This window comes from Hippocampus bargibanti, linkage group LG03 (assembly GCF_051943395.1).
Source record: "Hippocampus bargibanti isolate YZ-2025 linkage group LG03, ASM5194339v1, whole genome shotgun sequence".
Classification (NCBI taxonomy): Eukaryota; Metazoa; Chordata; class Actinopteri; order Syngnathiformes; family Syngnathidae; genus Hippocampus; species Hippocampus bargibanti.
Window position 1 is genome coordinate 4255001 of NC_142736.1, and position 21661 is coordinate 4276661.

A 21661-nucleotide genomic window follows, 5' to 3' on the forward strand; every position below is an offset into this window, starting at 1 on the left:
CACACACACACACGAAAAACGTGTGAAGACCGGCCAAAACGGTCATCACTTGTCAAAATGTCCTCACTATGTATGTTATAAAAATCATTATGTTCCTCAGAAGACTCTTTGTACAAACACACACACACACACACACACACACACAAACTTGTGAGGATCGGCCAAAAATGTCCTCACTTGTCAAAATGTCCTCACTGTGTATGTTATAAGAATCATTATGGTCCTCAGAAGACTATTTGTACAAACACACACACACACACAAAAACTTGTGAGGATCGGCCAAAAATGTCCTCACTATGTATGTTATAAAAATCATTATGGTCCTCAGAAGACTCTTTGTACAAACACACACACACACACACGCACAAACACACAAACACACACACACGCACAAACACACACACACACACACATCTGGAATGCAGCAATGTGTTATCGTGTTCTCATCACCTTTGAAGATGAGGGAGTGTGTTTAATTGATTGTAATGAAGAATCCGAGTCTTTTGAAGCCACCGTTGGAGGAGTTGTGGGAACCGAGGCATACACTGCATCATGCATTAAAAATGTTGACGTGAAAAAATAATAATAATAATATTTCATTATGTCCATTTTAAATTGGTTTCTATTATTATTATTATTATTAGTAGTAGTAGTAGTAGTCTTAGTAGTCGTAGTAGTAGTAATATTTATGAGCATTATTAGCATTATTAGCATTATTAGCATTATTATTATTAGTAATAGTTGTAGTAGTAGTAGTCGTAGTAATAGTAATAGTAGTAGTATTTATTATTATTATGATTATTATTATTGTTGTTGTTATGGTTATTATGATTATTACTAAGATAATTATGATAGTTATGATTTATTATTACTAGTAATAGTAGTATTTATTTGTATTATTATTATTGTTGTTTTTGTAAAGATTATTACTATGATAATTAGGATAGTTATGATTTTTATTAGTAGTAGTAGTAGTAGTATTAATAGTAGTAGTATTTTTATAGTTATTATTATTTTTTATAGTTATTATTATTAGTAGTAGTAGTATTTACTATGATGATGATGATAGCTGAATTTCTCCACTGCAAGACTAATAAAGGGAAATCCAATCTAATTATTATTATTATTATTATTATTATTATTATTATTAGTAGTAGTAGTAGTAGTAGTAGTATGTATTTTATTTTTCTTCGTCTTCTTCTTCTTATTATTATTATTATTATTATTAGTAGTAGTAGTAGTATTTTTGAAATATTATTATTATTAGTACTAGTAGTATTTATTATTATTATTATTATTATTATTATTATTATTGGGGGTATTAAAGGTGACAGGTGAGAAAGTATGATTAAAACTTTACAGTGTCCTATTTCGGGTTCAAACAAGGACATCGGAAGCATGGAGGTTTACGTCAAAGATAGCAAGTCATGTCTCCGTTACCGTGGTTACAGCCGTCCGCAGCGCTTCCATCTCTAACAAATGACACAGCAGCAACCGGGGAACAAAAAAAAAAAAAAAAGGGAGGGAGGCTGCTAAACAGATGCTAGCTAGCTATGCAAACCAAAAGCTAGTCGCGTTAACGAGGTTACGATGAGGGGGAATTATTCATGAGGTGACATTTACATTCAAGGGTGCATGGAAGCGGGGGGTGCTGGAGGGGTCGGGGGTCACCCTTTAACTCCGCTAAGCACGAAAGAGCGACAACCAGGCGAAGTGTTGAGAGATGGCAACCACATACAGTGATACCTTGGCTTACAAAAGTGTGCAAGGCGAAAAGTGTGTATCCCAAAAATTAATTTCCCATGGGAAACCATTAAAATGAGAATAATCCGTTCCCAGGTCCCCATAAAACATACTTTTCTAATTTTCTAAGCCTTATACCTTAATTTATGTATAATACATGTGCTATAGTATTACAATTAATGACATAAACTGTACTGCATAATAAAGTCATTTTATTGACATTTGTGATGGTTGTTGATGGCTTGATGGAAGGGAGTGGCCGCTTTCATCAGCATTAAACACTTGATGTGGAATGTAGCCTTCTTCTTTCACCATCTTGAGGAATGATCCCTTGTAGGTGCTTTCTCTGCCATAATTTTACATAGTTCCTCATCTATTGCGTTCTGTTTAGCTGGGTTGATAGCTTTTTGCATCGAGTGCACAGATGGCTTGTGAGGGTTATTTGTGGAGCCTGAATGATGGGAATTTTAACCTTGCAGTCTACACTCTGCCTTTGAACTGTCAAAGTTGAAACGAGTCCAAATTGTGGGCGGGGAATAGATAGTTTGTTTATTTTAATTTATTTTAATGTATTTATTTAGTTGTTCATTTATTCGTTTAACCCCACGTTTATTTATTTATTAATATATCTAATTATTGCATTTATGTTTGCTTTATTTATTACTTAATGTGTTTATTTACCCGTGTATATTTATTTATTTGTTTATTTGATTGTTTATTTATGCATTTATGTGTTTATTTATGTTAATTTATTTTAATTAATTAATTTATTTATTTGTTTATTCATTTATTTATTTATTTAGTTAGTTAGTTAGTTAGTTAGTTATGTATTTATTTATTTGTGTATTTTATGTTTGCTTTATTTGTTACTTTGTTTATTTACCCATATTTATTTATTTTGTTGTTTATTTGGTTGTTTATTTATGCATGTATGTGTTTATTTATTTTAATTAATTTTAATGTATTTATTTAGTTGTTTATTTATATGTATACCCCCATATATAAACCTTTATTTTATTTATGTTTGCTTTATTTATTACTTTATGTGTTTATTTACCCGTATTTATGTATTCATTTATTAGATTGTTTGTTTGTGCATTTATGTTTATTTTAATGTATGTATTTAGTTGTTAATTTATTTGTTTGTTCATTATTTTTTATCCCATTGTTTATTTATTTATTAACATATTTATTTTTAAAATTATTGTAATTTATTTATTTAGATGTTTTGTTTGTTTATCCCCACATTGATTTTTTTTAATGTACGTATTTATAATATAAAAGGTGCTGTGGAAAAACCACGCTGCGCTCTCAAAGTGTCCTCTCTCAGATAGCATTCTCACGCACTGGCTTCAGTTCGTGAGAGGTCAAGGGGCGGTCACTTCATGTCACATTACATTACTCCAACCAAGCTGCTGTTGCCGTGGCAACAACCCCCCACCCCCACCCCAAAAAAAACAAAAGTATTTCCCAGAAGGAGGCGAATGCGCTTCGTTAGCGCAAAAGGCCATTTTGGATTTATAGCAAAAAACACAATAAGTAAAGCTACGTTAGCATTAGCCTCTCGCTGTATTATTTGTCATCATTCTGCCATAATTGTCATCATCTTCATGATAATAACCATGCATTTAATCTTCTTTTTTTTTGCCAAAGTAGCCAATTGTGCAAGCTGTAAATATAACCAGCTATTATTATAAATAATAATAATAATAATAAATTTGATTTCTATCCGAGTTACTTAGCTTTCTATTAGCTAGCTAGCTTTCTATCTGAGTTACTTCCAGATCAAGTGAAGGCCTAGCTAGCTATCTGTTTGCTATCTATTAGCTACCTCGCTTTCTATCCGAGTTACTTAGCTATCTATTATCTAGCTGGCTTTCTATCTGGGTTACTTCCGGGTCGAGCGAAGGCCTAGCTATCTGTTAGCTATCTATTAGCTAGCTAGCTTTCTATCCGAGTTACTTATCTATCTATTAGCTAGTTTTCTATCTGAGTTACTTCCAGGTTCAGTGAAGGCCTTGCGAGCTATCTGTTAGCTGTCGATTAGCTAGCTGGCTTTCTATTTGAGTTACTTCCGGTTTGAGTGAAGGCCTAGCTAGCTATCTGTTAGCTGTCTATTAGCTAGCTAGCTTTCTATCCAAGTAACTTAGCTATTTATTCACTAGCTAGCTTTCTATCTGAGTTACTTGCGGGTGGAGTGAAGGCTTAGCTAGCTATCTGTTAGCTGTCTATTAGCTAGCTAGCTTTCTATCCAAGTTACTTCCGGGCTGAGTGAACGCTGGCGCGTGTGGCTGCCGCTGCTCACCCACAGAAAAATGTATTCTGTGAATGTAAAGTGACCTTGAGAGTTTTGAAAGGCGCTTAGAAATGAAATGGACTATTATTATTATTATTATTATTATTATTATTATTATTATTATTATTATTATCAAGAATGAAGTGTGTCACCGGGACAACGGCAATCGGGATGACATCATCATTATCATCTTCCAGCCTGGCGAGCCGGCAGGCGGGCATCGAGCGCTGAGTCACACACTGCAGCGTTCTAAAAATAGCATCACGGGTAACATTCGGCGACACCCGAACGTGGTGTCGAGCCCCCTTGGACCTGATCGGGGTTCGATTGAGTTGGACTGACCATCCATTTGACAGGGCCAAAATCCGCATGATGACGAGTTGGCTAATTTTTGACGTTGACAGATGTCATTTTTGGTCTTTTGTTTTTTTTGTGTCAGTTCTCTATTTGGCGCCACTATCCATTTGCTATCTATTAGCTATCTCTCTATCTAGCTAGCTATCTAGCTACCTATCTATTTGCTATATATTCGCTATCTATTCACTATCTATCTATCTTGCTATTAGCTGTCTATTAGCTAGCTTTCTATCTATTTGAGATACCTCCGGGTTGAGTGAACGGTGGCGCGTGTGGCTGCCACTGCTCACCCACAGAAAAACTTCATCCTATGAATGTAAAGTGACAGAGTTTTTAAAGGCGCTTATAAATGAAATGTATTATTATGATGATGATTATCTATCTATCTATCTATCTATTAGGTATCTATTCGCTATCTATGTATATAGCTATTAGCTGTCTCTTAGCTAGCTTTCTATCTATTTGAGATACCTCCGGGTTGAGTGAACGCTGGCGTGTGTGGCTGCCACTGCTCACCCACAGAAATATTCATCCTGTCACTGTAAAGTGACCTTGAGAGTTTTGAAAGGCGCTTATAAATGAAATGTATTATGATGATGACGATGACGATGATGATGATGATGATTATTATTATTATTATTATTATCACTACTTCCGTGTCAACGCGCAAACCAGGCATTACGAGTCGATCAACACACACGCAAGGCCGTGCATCGTCAGTCACGCCGCCTCTCGTGTCATTGAACACAACACGGCCTCGGAGCATAGCGAGCCGCCCGCCTTCCGCTTCCCATGCTCATTGAAGCCTCGACATTGGGTGCACGCACACGCGTGTGCGTGTACGTGTACAACAGAGCGTGACTTGTTTGGTTGACCCGCAGGCCAATGCTGGATTATTATGACATGAGGAAATGTCCTCGCAGAGATGTCAGCGACCAAGTGACTCGACCACCATATTGAGAGGAGGTGGAGGGTGCGAGGGTTGTCATCTATTATTTATGACAGTCAAACCTGGCTTTTTCGACCATAATCCGTTCCAGAAAACGATTTGGTTGTAAACCAAAACATTCTTTTTCAAATGCATTCATGTTTCTTGCCGCATTCATTATTGTTAGCCAATAGAGAGCGAGCTAGACAACTAGCTATACAACTAATAGACAGCCAGCCAGATAGCCAGCTCGCCGGCCAGTTTGCTAATAGATAGCAAATAGATAGCTAATAGAAAGCTAATAGATAGCCAATAGATAGCCAGCTAGACAACTAGATATACAACTAATAGATAACCAGCAGATAGCTAGCTAGCTGGTTCAAGGACAACTAGCTATATAACTAATAGCAAGCCAGATAGCTAGCTAGCAGGCCAGTTACCTAATAAATAGCAAATAGTTATCTAATACAAAGCTAATAGAAAGCTAATACATATCCAGCGAGACAGCTAGACAACTAGCTATATAACTAATAGCCAGCCAGAGCGCTAGCTAGCCGGCCAGTTCGCTACTAGATAGCAAATATTTAGCTAATAGAAAGCTAATAGATAGCCAATAGATAGCTAGCTAGACAACTAGCTATACAACTGATAGCCAGAAGATAGCGAGCTAACCGGCCAGTTTGCTAATAGATAGCAAATAGAGAGCTAATAGAAAGCTAATAGATAGCCAGCTAGACAATTAGATATACAACTAATATATAACCAGCACATAGCTAGCTAGCCGGCTCAAGGACAACTAGCTATATAACTAATAGCTAGCCGGCTCAAGGACAACTAGCTATATAACTAATAGCCAGCCATATAGCTAGCTAGCAGGCCAGTTACCTAATAAATAGCAAATAGTTATCTAATACAAAGCTAATAGAAAGCTAATACATATCCAGCGAGACAGCTAGACAACTAGCTATATAACTAATAGCCAGCCAGAGCGCTAGCTAGCCGGCCAGTTCGCTACTAGATAGCAAATATTTAGCTAATAGAAAGCTAATAGATAGCCAATAGATAGCTAGCTAGACAACTAGCTATACAACTAATCGATAGCCAGAAGATAGCGAGCTAGCCGGCCAGTTTGCTAATAGATAACAAATAGATAGCTAATAGAAAGCTAATAGATAGCCAATAGATAGCCAGCTAGACAACTAGATATACAACTAATAGATAACCAGCACATAGCTAGCTAGCCGGCTCAAGGACAACTAGCTATATAACTAATAGCCAGCCATATAGCTAGCTAGCAGGCCAGTTACCTAATAAATAGCAAATAGTTATCTAATACAAAGCTAATAGAAAGCTAATACATATCCAGCGAGAGAGCTAGACAACTAGCTATATAACTAATAGCCAGCCAGATCGCTACCTGGCCGGCCAGTTCGCTACTAGATAGCAAATATTTAGCTAATAGAAAGCTAATAGATAGCCAATAGATAGCCAGCTAGACAACTAGCTATACAACTAATCGATAGCCAGAAGATAGCGAGCTAGCCGGCCAGTTTGCTAATAGATAGCAAATAGATAGCTAATAGAAAGCTAATAGATAGCCAATAGATAGCCAGCTAGACAACTAGATATACAACTAATAGATAACCAGCACATAGCTAGCTAGCCGGCTCAAGGACAACTGGCTATATAACTAATAGCCAGCCAGATAGCTAGCTAGCAGGCCAGTTAGCTAATAAATAGCAAATAGTTATCTAATACAAAGCTAATAGAAAGCTAATCCATATCCAGCGAGACAGCTAGACAACTAGCTATATAACTAATAGCCAGCCAGAGAGCTAGCTAGCCGGCCAGTTAGCTAATAGATGGCAAATAGAAAGCTAATGGATAGCTAATAGATATCCAGCTAGACAGCTAAACAACTAGCTATATTACTAATAGCCAGCTAGATAGCTAGCTAGCCTTTGTGATGGTCATTGATGGCTTGATGACACTTGACGAGGAACGTAGCCTTCTTCTTTCTCCATCTTGAGGAATGATCCCTTGTAGGTACTTTCTCTGCCATAATTTTACCTTGTTCCTCGTCAATTGCGATCCGTTTAGCTGGGTTGATAGCTTTTTGCATCAAGTGTACAGATGGCTTGTGCGCGTTATTTGTGGAGCCTGATTGATGGGAATTTTAACCTTGCAGTGTACACTCTGCCTTTGAACTATCAAAGTTGAAACGAGTCCAAATGTCAGTGTTTTCTCTCCATTTTTCTCACTTTCTCTCTGTCGTCTGACTGTCTCTTTAACGTTTAAAGCACCTCCCCTCACTGCTGCGTTCATGACCAATCACGTGGCTTTAACCGACGAATGGGGGCGGGGAATAGAGGACAAAAACAATCGGCTGCCATTTTCTTGTTAGGAGAACGGGCTTCTTCGAGAACGACACATCACTCATTGTGGCAGCTCCGTGTGTATCCCGAAAAATAGTTTGTATGCCAAGGTTAAATTTAACGTTCGTAAACCGAAAAGTGTGTAAGCCAAGGCGTTCGTAAGCCAAGGTATCACTGGATGTGTGAGTGTTGCCACGCGTGTGTCATTGGTGTCCAAACAGCTGACTTGAACAACACCAGATCTCTTCCCTGCTCCGCTCTCAGCAACAAGGCTATTTCTTTCTTCCCCTCACTTGTTGCCTGGCAACCGTGCCGGCACACGTGACCTAGCTCGCACGTGATTGGCCGAGACCGACATGTTGTGTCGGAGGCAGACGCACGCACACATACACACACACATATATGTTAAGTGTGTTGCAATATAGTCACTTTGAACTCCAAACATCATTTTTTTAAGTTACTTAACTGCAGATGGGAGAGACGCACGAGAGCCAGGGTTACAATCGCATTTTTTGGAAGAAAGACTAAACAGTCGTCGGACCCCAAAATTGCATTTTCAAACTTGGTTATGTAACAATGCGGCAACAAGGGAGACTCCAAGGACGTCTCCACTGTAGCAATCTGGGGACTGCTCGGGAACAGCGGGATAATAATAATAATAATAATAATAATAATAATAATAATAATAATAATAATAATAATAATAATAATAATAATAAATAATAATAATAATAATAATACATTCAATTTAGAAGCGCCTTTCAAAACTCTCAATGACACTTTACAGTCACAGGATAAGCGTTCCCTCAACACGGAAGTAACGGTCACACATTTAACTCAGAATTCCGACTTTTAATGTAGAATTCCGACTTTTAACTCAGAATTCCAACTTTTAACTCGGAATTCCGCCCTCTATCTCAGAATTCCGACCTCTGACTCAGAATTGCTGAGAATTCTGACTTTTAACTCAGAAGTCAGACTTTTAACTCGGAATTCCGCCCTCTAACTCAGAATTCCGACTTTTAACTCAGAATTCCGACTTACCTCAGAATTCCGACTTTTAACTCGGAATTCCGCCCTCTAACTGAGAATTCCGCCTTTTAACTCAGAAGTCAGACTTTTAACTCATAATTCTGACTTCAAGTCAGAATTATGACTTTTAACTCAGAATTCCGACGTTTTAACTGATAATTCCGACCTCTAACTGAGAATTCAGACTTTTAACTCAGAATTCAGACTTTTAAGTCAGAATTCTGAGTTTTAATTCAGAATTCCGACTTTCAACTCAGAATTCCGAGTTTTAACTCAGAATTCCGAGTTTTAAATCAGAATTCCGACCTCTAACTCAGAATTCCGACTTTTAACTCAGAATTCTGACTTTTAACTCAGAATTCCGACCTCTAACTCAGAATTCCGACTTTTAACTCAGAATTCTGACGTTTTAACTGATAATTCCGACCTCTAACTGAGAATTCAGACTTTTAACTCAGAATTCTGACTTTTAACTCAGAATTCCAACTTTTAACTCAGAATTCTGACTTTTAACTCAGAATTCTGACTTTTAACTCAGAATTCCGACTTTTAACTCAGAATTCTGACTTTTAACTCAGAATTCCGACCTCTAACTCAGAATTCCGACTTTAACTCAGAATTCTGACTTTTAACTCAGAATTCCGACCTCTAACTCAGAATTCCGACTTTTAACTCAGAATTCTGACTTTTAACTCAGAATTCCGACCTCTAACTCAGAATTCCGACTTTTAACTCAGAATTCTGACTTTTAACTCAGAATTCCGACTTTTAACTCAGAAGTCAGACTTTTAACTCGGAATTCCGCCCTCTAACTCAGAATTCCGACTTTTAACTCAGAATTCTGACTTTTAACTCAGAATTCCGACCTCTAACTCAGAATTCCGACTTTTAACTCAGAATTCTGACTTTTAACTCAGAATTCTGACTTTTAACTCAGAAGTCAGACTTTTAACTCGGAATTCCGCCCTCTAACTCAGAATTGCGACTTTTAACTCAGAATTCCGACTTACCTCAGAATTCCGACTTTTAACTCAGAATTCCGTACTCTAACTGAGAATTCCGCCTTTTAACTCAGAAGTCAGACTTTTAACTCATAATTCTGACTTCAAGTCAGAATTATGACTTTTAACTCAGAATTCCGACGTTTTAACTGATAATTCCGACCTCTAACTGAGAATTCAGACTTTTAACTCAGAATTCAGACTTTTAAGTCAGAATTCTGAGTTTTAATTCAGAATTCCGACTTTCAACTCAGAATTCCGAGTTTTAACTCAGAATTCCGAGTTTTAAATCAGAATTCCGACCTCTAACTCAGAATTCCGACTTTTAACTCAGAATTCTGACTTTTAACTCAGAATTCCGACCTCTAACTCAGAATTCCGACCTCTAACTCAGAATTCCGACTTTTAACTCAGAATTCTGACGTTTTAACTGATAATTCCGACCTCTAACTGAGAATTCAGACTTTTAACTCAGAATTCTGACTTTTAACTCAGAATTCCAACTTTTAACTCAGAATTCTGACTTTTAACTCAGAATTCTGACTTTTAACTCAGAATTCCGACTTTTAACTCAGAATTCTGACTTTTAACTCAGAATTCCGACCTCTAACTCAGAATTCCGACTTTTAACTCAGAATTCTGACTTTTAACTCAGAATTCCGACCTCTAACTCAGAATTCCGACTTTTAACTCAGAATTCTGACTTTTAACTCAGAATTCCGACTTTTAACTCAGAATTCCGACCTCTAACTCAGAATTCCGACCTCTAACTGAGAATTCAGACTTTTAACTCAGAATTCTGACTTTTAACTCAGAATTCCAACTTTCAACTCAGAATTCTGACTTTTAACTCAGAATTCTGACTTTTCACTCAGAATTCCGACTTTTAACTCAGAATTCTGACTTTTAACTCAGAATTCCGACCTCTAACTCAGAATTCCGACCTCTAACTCAGAATTCCGACCTCTAACTCAGAATTCCGACTTTTAACTCAGAAGTCTGACTTTTAACTCAGAATTCCGACCTCTAACTCAGAATTCCGACCTCTAACTCAGAATTCCGACTTTTAACTCAGAAATCTGACTTTTAACTCAGAATTATGACTTTTAACTCAGAATTCCGACCTCTAACTCAGAATTCCGACTTTTAACTCAGAATTCTGACTTTTAACTCAGAATTCCGACCTCTAATTCAGAATTCCGACTTTTAACTCAGAATTCTGACTTTTAACTCAGAATTCCGACTTTTAACTCAGAATTCTGACTTTTAACTCAGAATTCCGACCTCTAACTCAGAATTCCGACCTCTAACTCAGAATTCCGACTTTTAACTCAGAAGTCTGACTTTTAACTCAGAATTCCGACCTCTAACTCAGAATTCCGACCTCTAACTCAGAATTCCGACTTTTAACTCAGAAATCTGACTTTTAACTCAGAATTATGACTTTTAACTCAGAATTCCGACCTCTAACTCAGAATTCAGACTTTTAACTCAGAATTCTGACTTTTAACTCAGAATTCCAACTTTTAACTCAGAATTCTGACTTTTAACTCAGAATTCTGACTTTTAACTCAGAATTCCGACTTTTAACTCAGAATTCTGACTTTTAACTCAGAATTCCGACTTTTAACTCAGAATTCCGACCTCTAACTCAGAATTCCGACCTCTAACTGAGAATTCAGACTTTTAACTCAGAATTCTGACTTTTAACTCAGAATTCCAACTTTCAACTCAGAATTCTGACTTTTAACTCAGAATTCTGACTTTTCACTCAGAATTCCGACTTTTAACTCAGAATTCTGACTTTTAACTCAGAATTCCGACCTCTAACTCAGAATTCCGACCTCTAACTCAGAATTCCGACCTCTAACTCAGAATTCCGACTTTTAACTCAGAAGTCTGACTTTTAACTCAGAATTCCGACCTCTAACTCAGAATTCCGACCTCTAACTCAGAATTCCGACTTTTAACTCAGAAATCTGACTTTTAACTCAGAATTATGACTTTTAACTCAGAATTCCGACCTCTAACTCAGAATTCCGACTTTTAACTCAGAATTCTGACTTTTAACTCAGAATTCCGACCTCTAATTCAGAATTCCGACTTTTAACTCAGAATTCCGACTTTTAACTCGAAATTAACTCATTCGCTGCCATTTTCTATTTGGTTTGGGAATTGAAAAGCATGACGTCGAGCGGCATTTCCGGATTTGTTCTGGTTTTGGTTGTTCTTGGGAACGGATTATTCTCTTTTTAATCGTTTCCTAAAGGAAATTAATTCTTGCGATACACACTTTTCGCCTTACACACTCTGTCTGGGAATCAATTAAGTTCGTAAGCCAAGGTATCACTGTATTATTATATTATTATTATAATTAATGAACCGTTCAAGCTACACTATCGCTAACTCTTTCGCAAAATTGAGTGAAAGACCACGTTCAGATGAAAATATTCAAATTGTTTAAAAAAAAATAAAATATGGTAAAGGAACAGCAATATTGATGCTAATTCCTGTTAGCCGTAAGCTATCGACTCCACTGAACTTGCCAAAAATGCTAAATGATGCTAATAAAAACTAGCCAGCGTGTTTTGGTGGTCCTACCTCGAGTGTTGGTTGCCATGTCGGCCACTTTTTGGAAAGCATCCAGGAAGGCCACCGCCGCCAAAACCGTCGTTCTACACAAAAAAAAAAAAAAAAAAAAAAAAAAAACACGTATAAGTTTATCACACAGACGTAAAGTTAAACACAAACAAATAAATAAAAAAAATACAAAAAAAAAAAACACATTTTAATCACGGTCACCATTTTGACAGCATCAATTATATTAACGATTAGCGATTTTGACATTGAAATGACGGCTCGAGTTTACTTAGCATATTTGATACTAAGAATACATTTCGGGATCAGTTTTTCTGCGGGTGAGCAGCGGCAGCCACACACTAAACCCGGAACTCAAATAGATAGAAAGCTAGCTAGCTAGCCAATCGATAGCCAACAGATACCTAGCTAGATAGCCAGCCAGCTAGATAGTGAATAGATAGCTAGCCAGATAGCTAGCTAGCCAGAGCTAATAGATAGCAAATAGATAGCAAATGATGATACTACTACTACTACTAATAATAATAATAATAATAATACATTTGATTTCTAAGCACCTATCAAAACTCTCAAGGGCACTTTACAGTCACAGGCTTTATTTTTCTGTCGGTGAGCAGCGGCAGCCACTCGCGCCAGCGTTCACTCAACCCGAAAGTAACTGAAATAGATAGGAAAGCTAGCTAGCTAGCTAACAGTTCGCTAATAATCACTCAACCCGGAAAAAAACTCAAATAGAGAGAAAGCTAGCTAGCTAAATAACAGTTAGCTAATAATCACTCAACCCGGAAGTAAGTCAAACAAAGGTGAAGCTAGCTAGCTAGCTAGTTAAGAGTTCGCTAATAATCACTCAACCCGGGAATAACTCAGATAGAAAGCTAGCTAGCTAGCTAAGAGTTAGCTAATAATCACTCAACCCGGAACTAACTCAAACAAAGGTGAAGCTAACTAGCTAGCTAAGAGTAAGCTAATCATCACTCAATCTTTGAAGGCATCCAAAAGCTAATGACAAAGCTCACCTGAGCTGTGAATGAAGCTTTGTGGCCTTTGCGCTGAAGTCCTCCCACACTGGATAGGAGCACTGTTGTGTAACACACACACACACACACACACACACACACACACACACACACACACACACACACACACACACACACACACACACACACACACACAAAATTTAGATCCAGTACACAAAATTGTTGATGTAAAAATACACACATGATGTAACAACAGTGGTGCATGCACATACAATATAACACACATGAAATTCCGCACCCCGTCGTCGCATCACCGATTACATTACACTTGACCTCTGACCTCTGATAAAACACCTGCGAATTGACCGTGTGTATCTATGTATCAGTTGGTGCCATCAAACTGGCACGACCTCCCTCCCCTATCGACCCCCAAAATAAGACACAACCAGGCAACGTGAACGAGGGGGGGGGGGGTAAATTGCGATATTTACACACACAGAAAAACACTTTGATCTTTTGCGCCTTTGATGTGGTATCATTTGGGTTGGAATCCCCCGGTGGCAAAACGCAAGCGGCACTTCCTCGCCCCTTCGTCTGCTGCTTGTTTGCCACATACGCAAAAATCATGCGGACGCGAGAGAACACACACGTTCCTGTTTCAATGTTGTTGTGAGGTCCGGATAACTCCAGATAAGAAGTGAGGACCACCGTTGATGATAAGTTTCGAGAGGAACTAGTGTTACATTTGGAGGCTAAATGTCACCCCATTTCCCACTTCAACGTCTTTAAAAACAAAGAAATAAAAAGTGGACTTGAAACTGAAATAACAGCAGGAGTGAGGTCTCTGAATGGGTACATTCAAAGTCCTCACCCCTGTAGTGAATTTGGTTACAATATTGTTTTACTTTTTGTGGTATGAACTTTTTCCTCTCATTCACACACACACACACACACACACACACACACACACACACACACACACACACACACACACACACACACACACATAAAAACACACAGTGAGTAAAAAGTGTGTGTATCCAAGTGAAATGAAAATACACACCAAAAAATCATTTGGGGTGAATTTGTGAGGACCTTTCTGAAACATTAACAGATGCATATATCGACCCTCTAGAAGCCTTTAGAATGAAAAACTAGTGAGGACCGGCCAAATGGTCCTCACTTGTCAAAAATGTCCTCACTACGTATGGTATAAAATGTTAGTGGTCCTCACAAGAGCAGTCATACAAACACACACACACACACACACATATTCACGATTTTTTACACAGTGGGGACGGGGTGTGCGAGGGATTTGCCTCGTGAGAACCACACACACGCGCGCACACACATACACACTCGGAAACGAACACACACATACTCATTTTTGCCACGTAGTGGGGACTAGGACGAGCCGGCCCGATAACTGTTTTTTTTTTTATCTATGAAAGCGACATTGATTCCTACTCAAAATGTGATTGAAATTCACAATATTAAAAAGCAAAGAGGATTTTTTGGGGGGGGGGGGTCTTTGCAACACAAAAGCTCAGTGACAGGAGATCATCTTCATCAGCCTCATCTTCAGCTCGTTAAAATGTTTGGCTCGTTAAGAGCGGAGGATGCTGGGAACCAGCCAAGATGGCCTCCTCTTCTTTCCACCCACTCCCCATTTCACCCCCGACCCCCGCAAGGGCCTTTGTAAAGACTGTCAAAGCTTTTCTCATCACATTCGGGCTCAATATTCCTCTTGTTTGTCTCCACCATCCGCTGTTAGCTTAGCACGTTAGCATGCATTCAGAAATGTGTACAAATTCTGTAGAAATATTAAAATTGATCATTACATTACACTCGGCGAGCAAGGGGTATTAATAATAAGACATTTGATTTCTAAGCGCCTTTCAAAACTCTCAAGGTCACTTTACAGTCACAGGATAAGTTTTTCTGTGGGTGAGCAGCGGCAGCCACACGCGCCAGCGTTCACTCAACCCGGAAGTAACTCAAATAGATAGAAAGCTAGCGAGCTAGCCAATAGATAGCTAATAGTTAGCTAGCTAGATAGGTAGCCAGCTAGCTATGTAGCTAATAGATAGGTAGCTGGATAGCCAGCCAGGGAGCTAGATAGCAAATAGCTAGCTAGCAAGATAGTTAGCTAGATAGCTTCTTTTGCCAAAAACAAAATGCCACAAAAATGTGTCCACTCCATTGCCAGGGTTTTTGTCATTGCCACTCGAATTCCAGGGCGCAGAAAATATTGAGTTTTAGGACGACTTTGTTCTTTCATCATAAAAAAAGTGTTAATTCCCAAATAATATGGGTCTGTAGTTATCTAAGCTTGAAATGGGGGCGGCTGTACAATATACAATACATATTGATTTATATAGCGCTTTAACAACAGCTGAAGCTGGAACAAAGCGCTAACATGGGGAAAAAAGGAAACTGCCGCCCCCTTGTGGAAAAGAAAAAAAAATCATTGCCAGAGGCCACGGCCAGCGCTTTATGGGCACCCAAGCGTGAATTAACAAATCCCGAAGAAATTCGTGAATGACTGTAAATCAGTTAACATTGCTAGTTTAATGCTAACACATCATGGCAAAAACACAAGAAAGCTAGCTACCTAATAAATAGCCAATAGATAGCTCATACATAGCCAGCTAGCTAGCCAGCTAGATGGCTATATAAGTATAATAGCCAGCTATGCATTTAGCTGGCTATCTAGACTGCTAACTACCTATTGAGCTGTCTACCTAGCTAGCCATCTATTTGCTATATCTTAGCTATCTAGCTAGCTAGCTATTAACTATCTAGCTAGCTATCTATTAGCTAGCTGGCTAGCTTTCTATCAATCTGAGTTATTGAGTGAATGATGGCGCGTGCGGCTGCCGCTGCTCACCCACAGAGAAACTTATCCTTGACTGTAAAGTGACCTTGAGAGTTTTGACATTTTTATTATTATTATTATTATCATTTGCTAGCTATTTGCTATCTATTAGCAATCTGGCTGGTTAGCTAGCTATTTGGGTGGCTAGATAGCTATCTAGCTAGGTATCTATTCACAATCTAGCTGGCTGGCTATCTAGCTAGGTATCTGTTGGCTATCTATTAGCTAGCTAGCTAGCTTTCTATCGATTTGAGTTACTTCCTGGTTGAGTGAACGCTGGCGCGTGTAGCTGCCGCTGCTCACCCACAGAGAAACTTATCCTTGACTGTAAAGTGACCTTGAGAGTTTTGACATTTTTATTATTATTATTATTATTATTATCATTTGCTAGCTATTTGCTATCTATTAGCTATCTGGCTGGTTAGCTAGCTATTTGGGTGGCTAGATAGCTATCTAGCTAGGTATCTATTCACAATCTAGCTGGCTGGCTATCTAGCTAGGTATCTGTTGGCTATCTATTAGCTAGCTAGCTAGCTAGCTTTCTATCGATTTGAGTTACTTCCTGGTTGAGTGAACGCTGGCGCGTGTAGCTGCCGCTGCTCACCCACAGAGAAACTTATCCTTGACTGTAAAGTGACCTTGAGAGTTTTGACATTTTTATTATTATTATTATTATTATTATCATTTGCTAGCTATTTGCTATCTATTAGCTATCTGGCTGGTTAGCTAGCTATTTGGGTGGCTAGATAGCTATCTAGCTAGGTATCTATTCACAATCTAGCTGGCTGGCTATCTAGCTAGGTATCTGTTGGCTATCTATTAGCTAGCTAGCTAGCTTTCTATCGATTTGAGTTACTTCCTGGTTGAGTGAACGCTGGCGCGTGTAGCTGCCGCTGCTCACCCACAGAGAAACTTATCCTTGACTGTAAAGTGACCTTGAGAGTTTTGACATTTTTATTATTATTATTATTATTATTATCATTTGCTAGCTATTTGCTATCTATTAGCTATCTGGCTGGTTAGCTAGCTATTTGGGTGGCTAGATAGCTATCTAGCTAGGTATCTATTCACAATCTAGCTGGCTGGCTATCTAGCTAGGTATCTGTTGGCTATCTATTAGCTAGCTAGCTAGCTTTCTATCGATTTGAGTTACTTCCTGGTTGAGTGAACGCTGGCGCGTGTAGCTGCCGCTGCTCACCCACAGAGAGACTTATACTTGACTGTAAAGTGACCTTGAGAGTTTTGACATTTTTATTATTATTATTATTATTATTATCATTTGCTAGCTATTTGCTATCTATTAGCTATCTGGCTGGTTAGCTAGCTATTTGGGTGGCTAGATAGCTATCTAGCTAGGTATCTATTCACAATCTAGCTGGCTGGCTATCTAGCTAGGTATCTGTTGGCTATCTATTAGCTAGCTAGCTAGCTTTCTATCGATTTGAGTTACTTCCAGGTTGAGTGAACGCTGGCGCGTGTAGCTGCCGCTGCTCACCCACAGAGAAACTTATCCTTGACTGTAAAGTGACCTTGAGAGTTTTGACATTTTTATTATTATTATTATTATTATCATTTGCTAGCTATTTGCTATCTATTAGCTATCTGGCTGGTTAGCTAGCTATTTGGGTGGCTAGATAGCTATCTGGCTAGGTATCTATTCACAATCTAGCTGGCTGGCTATCTAGCTAGGTATCTGTTGGCTATCTATTAGCTAGCTAGCTAGCTTTCTATCAATTTGAGTTACTTCCTGGTTGAGTGAACGCTGGCGCGTGTAGCTGCCGCTGCTCACCCACAGAGAAACTTATCCTTGACTGTAAAGTGACCTTGAGAGTTTTGACATTTTTATTATTATTATTATTATTATTATTATTATTATTTGCTAGCTATTTGCTATCTATTAGCTATCTGGCTGGTTATCTAGCTATTTGGGTGGCTAGATAGCTATCTAGCTAGGTATCTATTCACAATCTAGCTGGCTGGCTATCTAGCTAGGTATCTGTTGGCTATCTATTAGCTAGCTAGCTAGCTAGCTTTCTATCGATTTGAGTTACTTCCTGGTTGAGTGAACGTTGATCATGTACTGTAAAGTGACCTTGAGAGTTTTGAAATGTGCTTATAAATAAAATGTATTATTATTATTATTATTAATCTTTGCTGGATTTCCTCTGTTTGACTTTGATGACAAAAGAGACAAAAGGAGACGGACGCTAAGCTCCTCGTCCGCAGAGATACGGCGGCAACCCCCCAAAAAAACGCAGACGATGGGCAAAGATCTTCCGCGAGATCACCTTAAAAGTCTCCCGAGCTAAACGGAAGAACAAGAATGATCCGGAAAGATCGTTTTTGGGGTCATTTGGGTTCAACTAGTTGTGTCCATAATTTGTAAAATGGCTTCAAATGACTTCTACTGAGCGTATATTACAAAGATTCCAGCGCATATAGCTATATTTTACGTTTTAAGACTCGCGTGGAATATTCCGGAAGTCTTGTTTTTGAGTTGGTGACGAGTCCTCACGTGACGTCACTGAAGGAACGCCCCTGACCGAAAAAAAAAGAACACATTGTAGCAGTCCTTCCATCACGTCAATGCATTTTTGCTGTACTTATTTGGTCTGAATACTTCGTGTTGCACCAAAAACAGGCAGAAGAGGGCGACAAAGCTCCGTGTAAGGAATTAAACAGCCTGTGGAAACGGGCTGATTAATAGTATTTGCAAAAAAAAAGCACATTTTGAAGAGATCCCAAGATTCGACTCAACAACTAAACCTCTTTTGCCCAATAAATACAGAAATAAATATAAACAGATAAATAAAAATAAATAAATAAATAAATACATGAATAAGTAATAAATAAATGAATATGTAAATAAATAAATACACAAACACATAAATGTCTAAATAAATAAATACATAAATAAATAAATATAGAGGTACAATAAATGAATACATTTTATAATTATATAAATACAATACAATAAATTAAATAGATAAAATAAATAAATTAATGTGTAAGTAAATAAGTAAATAAGTAAATAATGACAATAAAATAAATAAATAAATAAATAAATAGAGATACAATAAATGAATAACTTTTATAATTATATAAATACAATACAATAAATTAAATAGATAAAATAAATAAATTAATGCGTAAGTAAATAAGTAATGACATAAATAAATAAATACATAAATAAATAAATAAATATAGAGATACAATAAACAAATAACTTTTATAATTATATAAATACAATACAATAAATTAAATAGATAAAATAAATAAATAAATTAATGCGTAAGTAAATAAGTAAACAATGACATAAATAAATAAATTAATAAATAAATATAGAGATACAATAAACAAATCAATTTTATAATTATATAACTACAATGCAATAAATTAAATAGATGAAATAAATTAATGTGTAAGTAAATAAATAAATAAATACATAAATATATATACATATATTGAAAAATATATAATTAATTAAATAAATGAATAAAGAGATAAATGAATACTTAATTTCATAAATAATTGTATAAATAAAATAAAAAAAAGATACTTGAAATAAATAATACGCATTGAATATTCATGAAGTCTTGTTTTCAAGTTGATGACGATACCCTAAGTGACGTCACGTCAGGAATGCCCCTGACAGAGAAAGCGACACACAATGCATTTTGGGTACTTTTTTTCACCTGAAAAAAACGTGTTAATCGCGAAATTATAAGGAAAACTACATAAATAATGCACGTATCCTGTGACTGTAAAGTGACCTTGAGAGTTTTGGAAGATGCTTCTAAATGAAATGTATTATTATTATTACCATATCTATTTGTTAGCTAGCTACCTAACTATTTATTTTCTATCTATTAGCTATCTATTAGCTGTCTAGCTGGCTTGCTAGCTATATAGCTAGCTATCGTTTAGCTATCTAGCTGGCCAGGTAGCTATTAGCGACTGTATCCTGTGACTGTAAAGTGACATTGAGAGTTTTGAAAGGTGCTTATAAATGAAATGTATTATTATTATTACTGTATCTATTAGCTAGCTAGCTACCTAACGATTTACTTGCTATCTATTAGCTGTCTAGCTCGCTTGTTAGCTATCTATCTAGCTATACTTTAGCCATCTAGCTGGCCAGGTAGCTATTAGCGACTGTATCCTGTGACTGTAATGTGACATTGAGAGTTTTGAAAGTTGCTTCTAAATGAAATGTATTATTATTATTACTATATCTGATAGCTAGCGAGCTACCTAAAGATTTACTTGCTATCTATTAGCTGTCTAGCTCGCTTGCTAGCTAGCTGACTAGCTATCGTTTAGCTATCTAGCAGGCTAAGTAGCTATTAGCGACTTATCCTGTGACTGTAATGTGACATTGAGAGTTTTGAAAGGTGCTTATAAATGAAATGGATTATTATTATTATTATTATTATTATTACTGTATCTATTAGCTAGCTAGCTACCTAACGATTTACTTGCTATCTATTAGCTGTCTAACTCGCTTGTTAGCTATCTATCTAGCTATAGTTTAGCTATCTAGCTGGCTAGGTAGCTATTAGCGACTTATCCTGTGACTGTAATGTGACATTGAGAGTTTTGAAAGGTGCTTATGAATGAAATGGATTATTATTATTATTATTACTGTATCTATTAGCTAGCTAGCTACCTAACGATTTACTTGCTATCTATTAGCTGTCTAGCTCGCTTGTTAGCTAGATAACTAGCATTCGTTTAGCTATCTAGCTGGCTAGGTAGCTATTAGCGACTGTATCCTGTGACTGTAATGTGACATTGAGAGTTTTGAAAGGTGCTTATAAATGAAATGCTTTATTATTATTACTGTATCTATTAGCTAGCTAGCGACCTAACGATTTACTTGCTATATGTTAGCTGTCTAGCTTGCTTGTTAGCTAGATAACTAGCATTTGTTTAGCTATCTAGCTGGCTAGGTAGCTATTAGCGACTTATCCTGTGACTGTAATGTGACATTGAGAGTTTTGAAAGGTGCTTATAAATGAAATGGATTATTATTATTATTATTACTGTATCTATTAGCTAGCTAGCTACCTAACGATTTACTTGCTATCTATTAGCTGTCTAGCTCGCTTGTTAGCTAGATAACTAGCATTCGTTTAGCTATCTAGCTGGCTAGGTAGCTATTAGCGACTGTATCCTGTGACTGTAATGTGACATTGAGAGTTTTGAAAGGTGCTTATAAATGAAATGCTTTATTATTATTACTGTATCTATTAGCTAGCTAGCGACCTAACGATTTACTTGCTATATGTTAGCTGTCTAGCTCGCTTGTTAGCTAGATAACTAGCATTTGATTAGCTATCTAGCTGGCTAGGTAGCTATTAGCGACTTATCCTGTGACTGTAAAGTGACATTGAGAGTTTTGAAAGGTGCTTATAAATGAAATGGATTATTATTATTATTACTGTATCTATTAGCTAGCTAGCTACCTAACGAT

General features: G+C 37.2%; 1 protein-coding gene across 1 annotated transcript in view; it reads right to left on the minus strand.

The window, feature by feature from the left end:
• The window catches only part of mtss2b (MTSS I-BAR domain containing 2b), a 64280-nt gene that overhangs the window by 34756 nt on the left and 7863 nt on the right, over positions 1–21661 (minus strand). Inside the window, exons 2-3 of the mRNA XM_088991573.1 lie at positions 13347–13408; positions 12334–12407 (exon numbers count right to left, since the gene is read on the minus strand). Of these exons, the coding sequence (XP_088847699.1) occupies positions 12334–12407; positions 13347–13408 (136 nt within the window). The remainder of the gene's footprint in view (positions 1–12333; positions 12408–13346; positions 13409–21661) is intronic.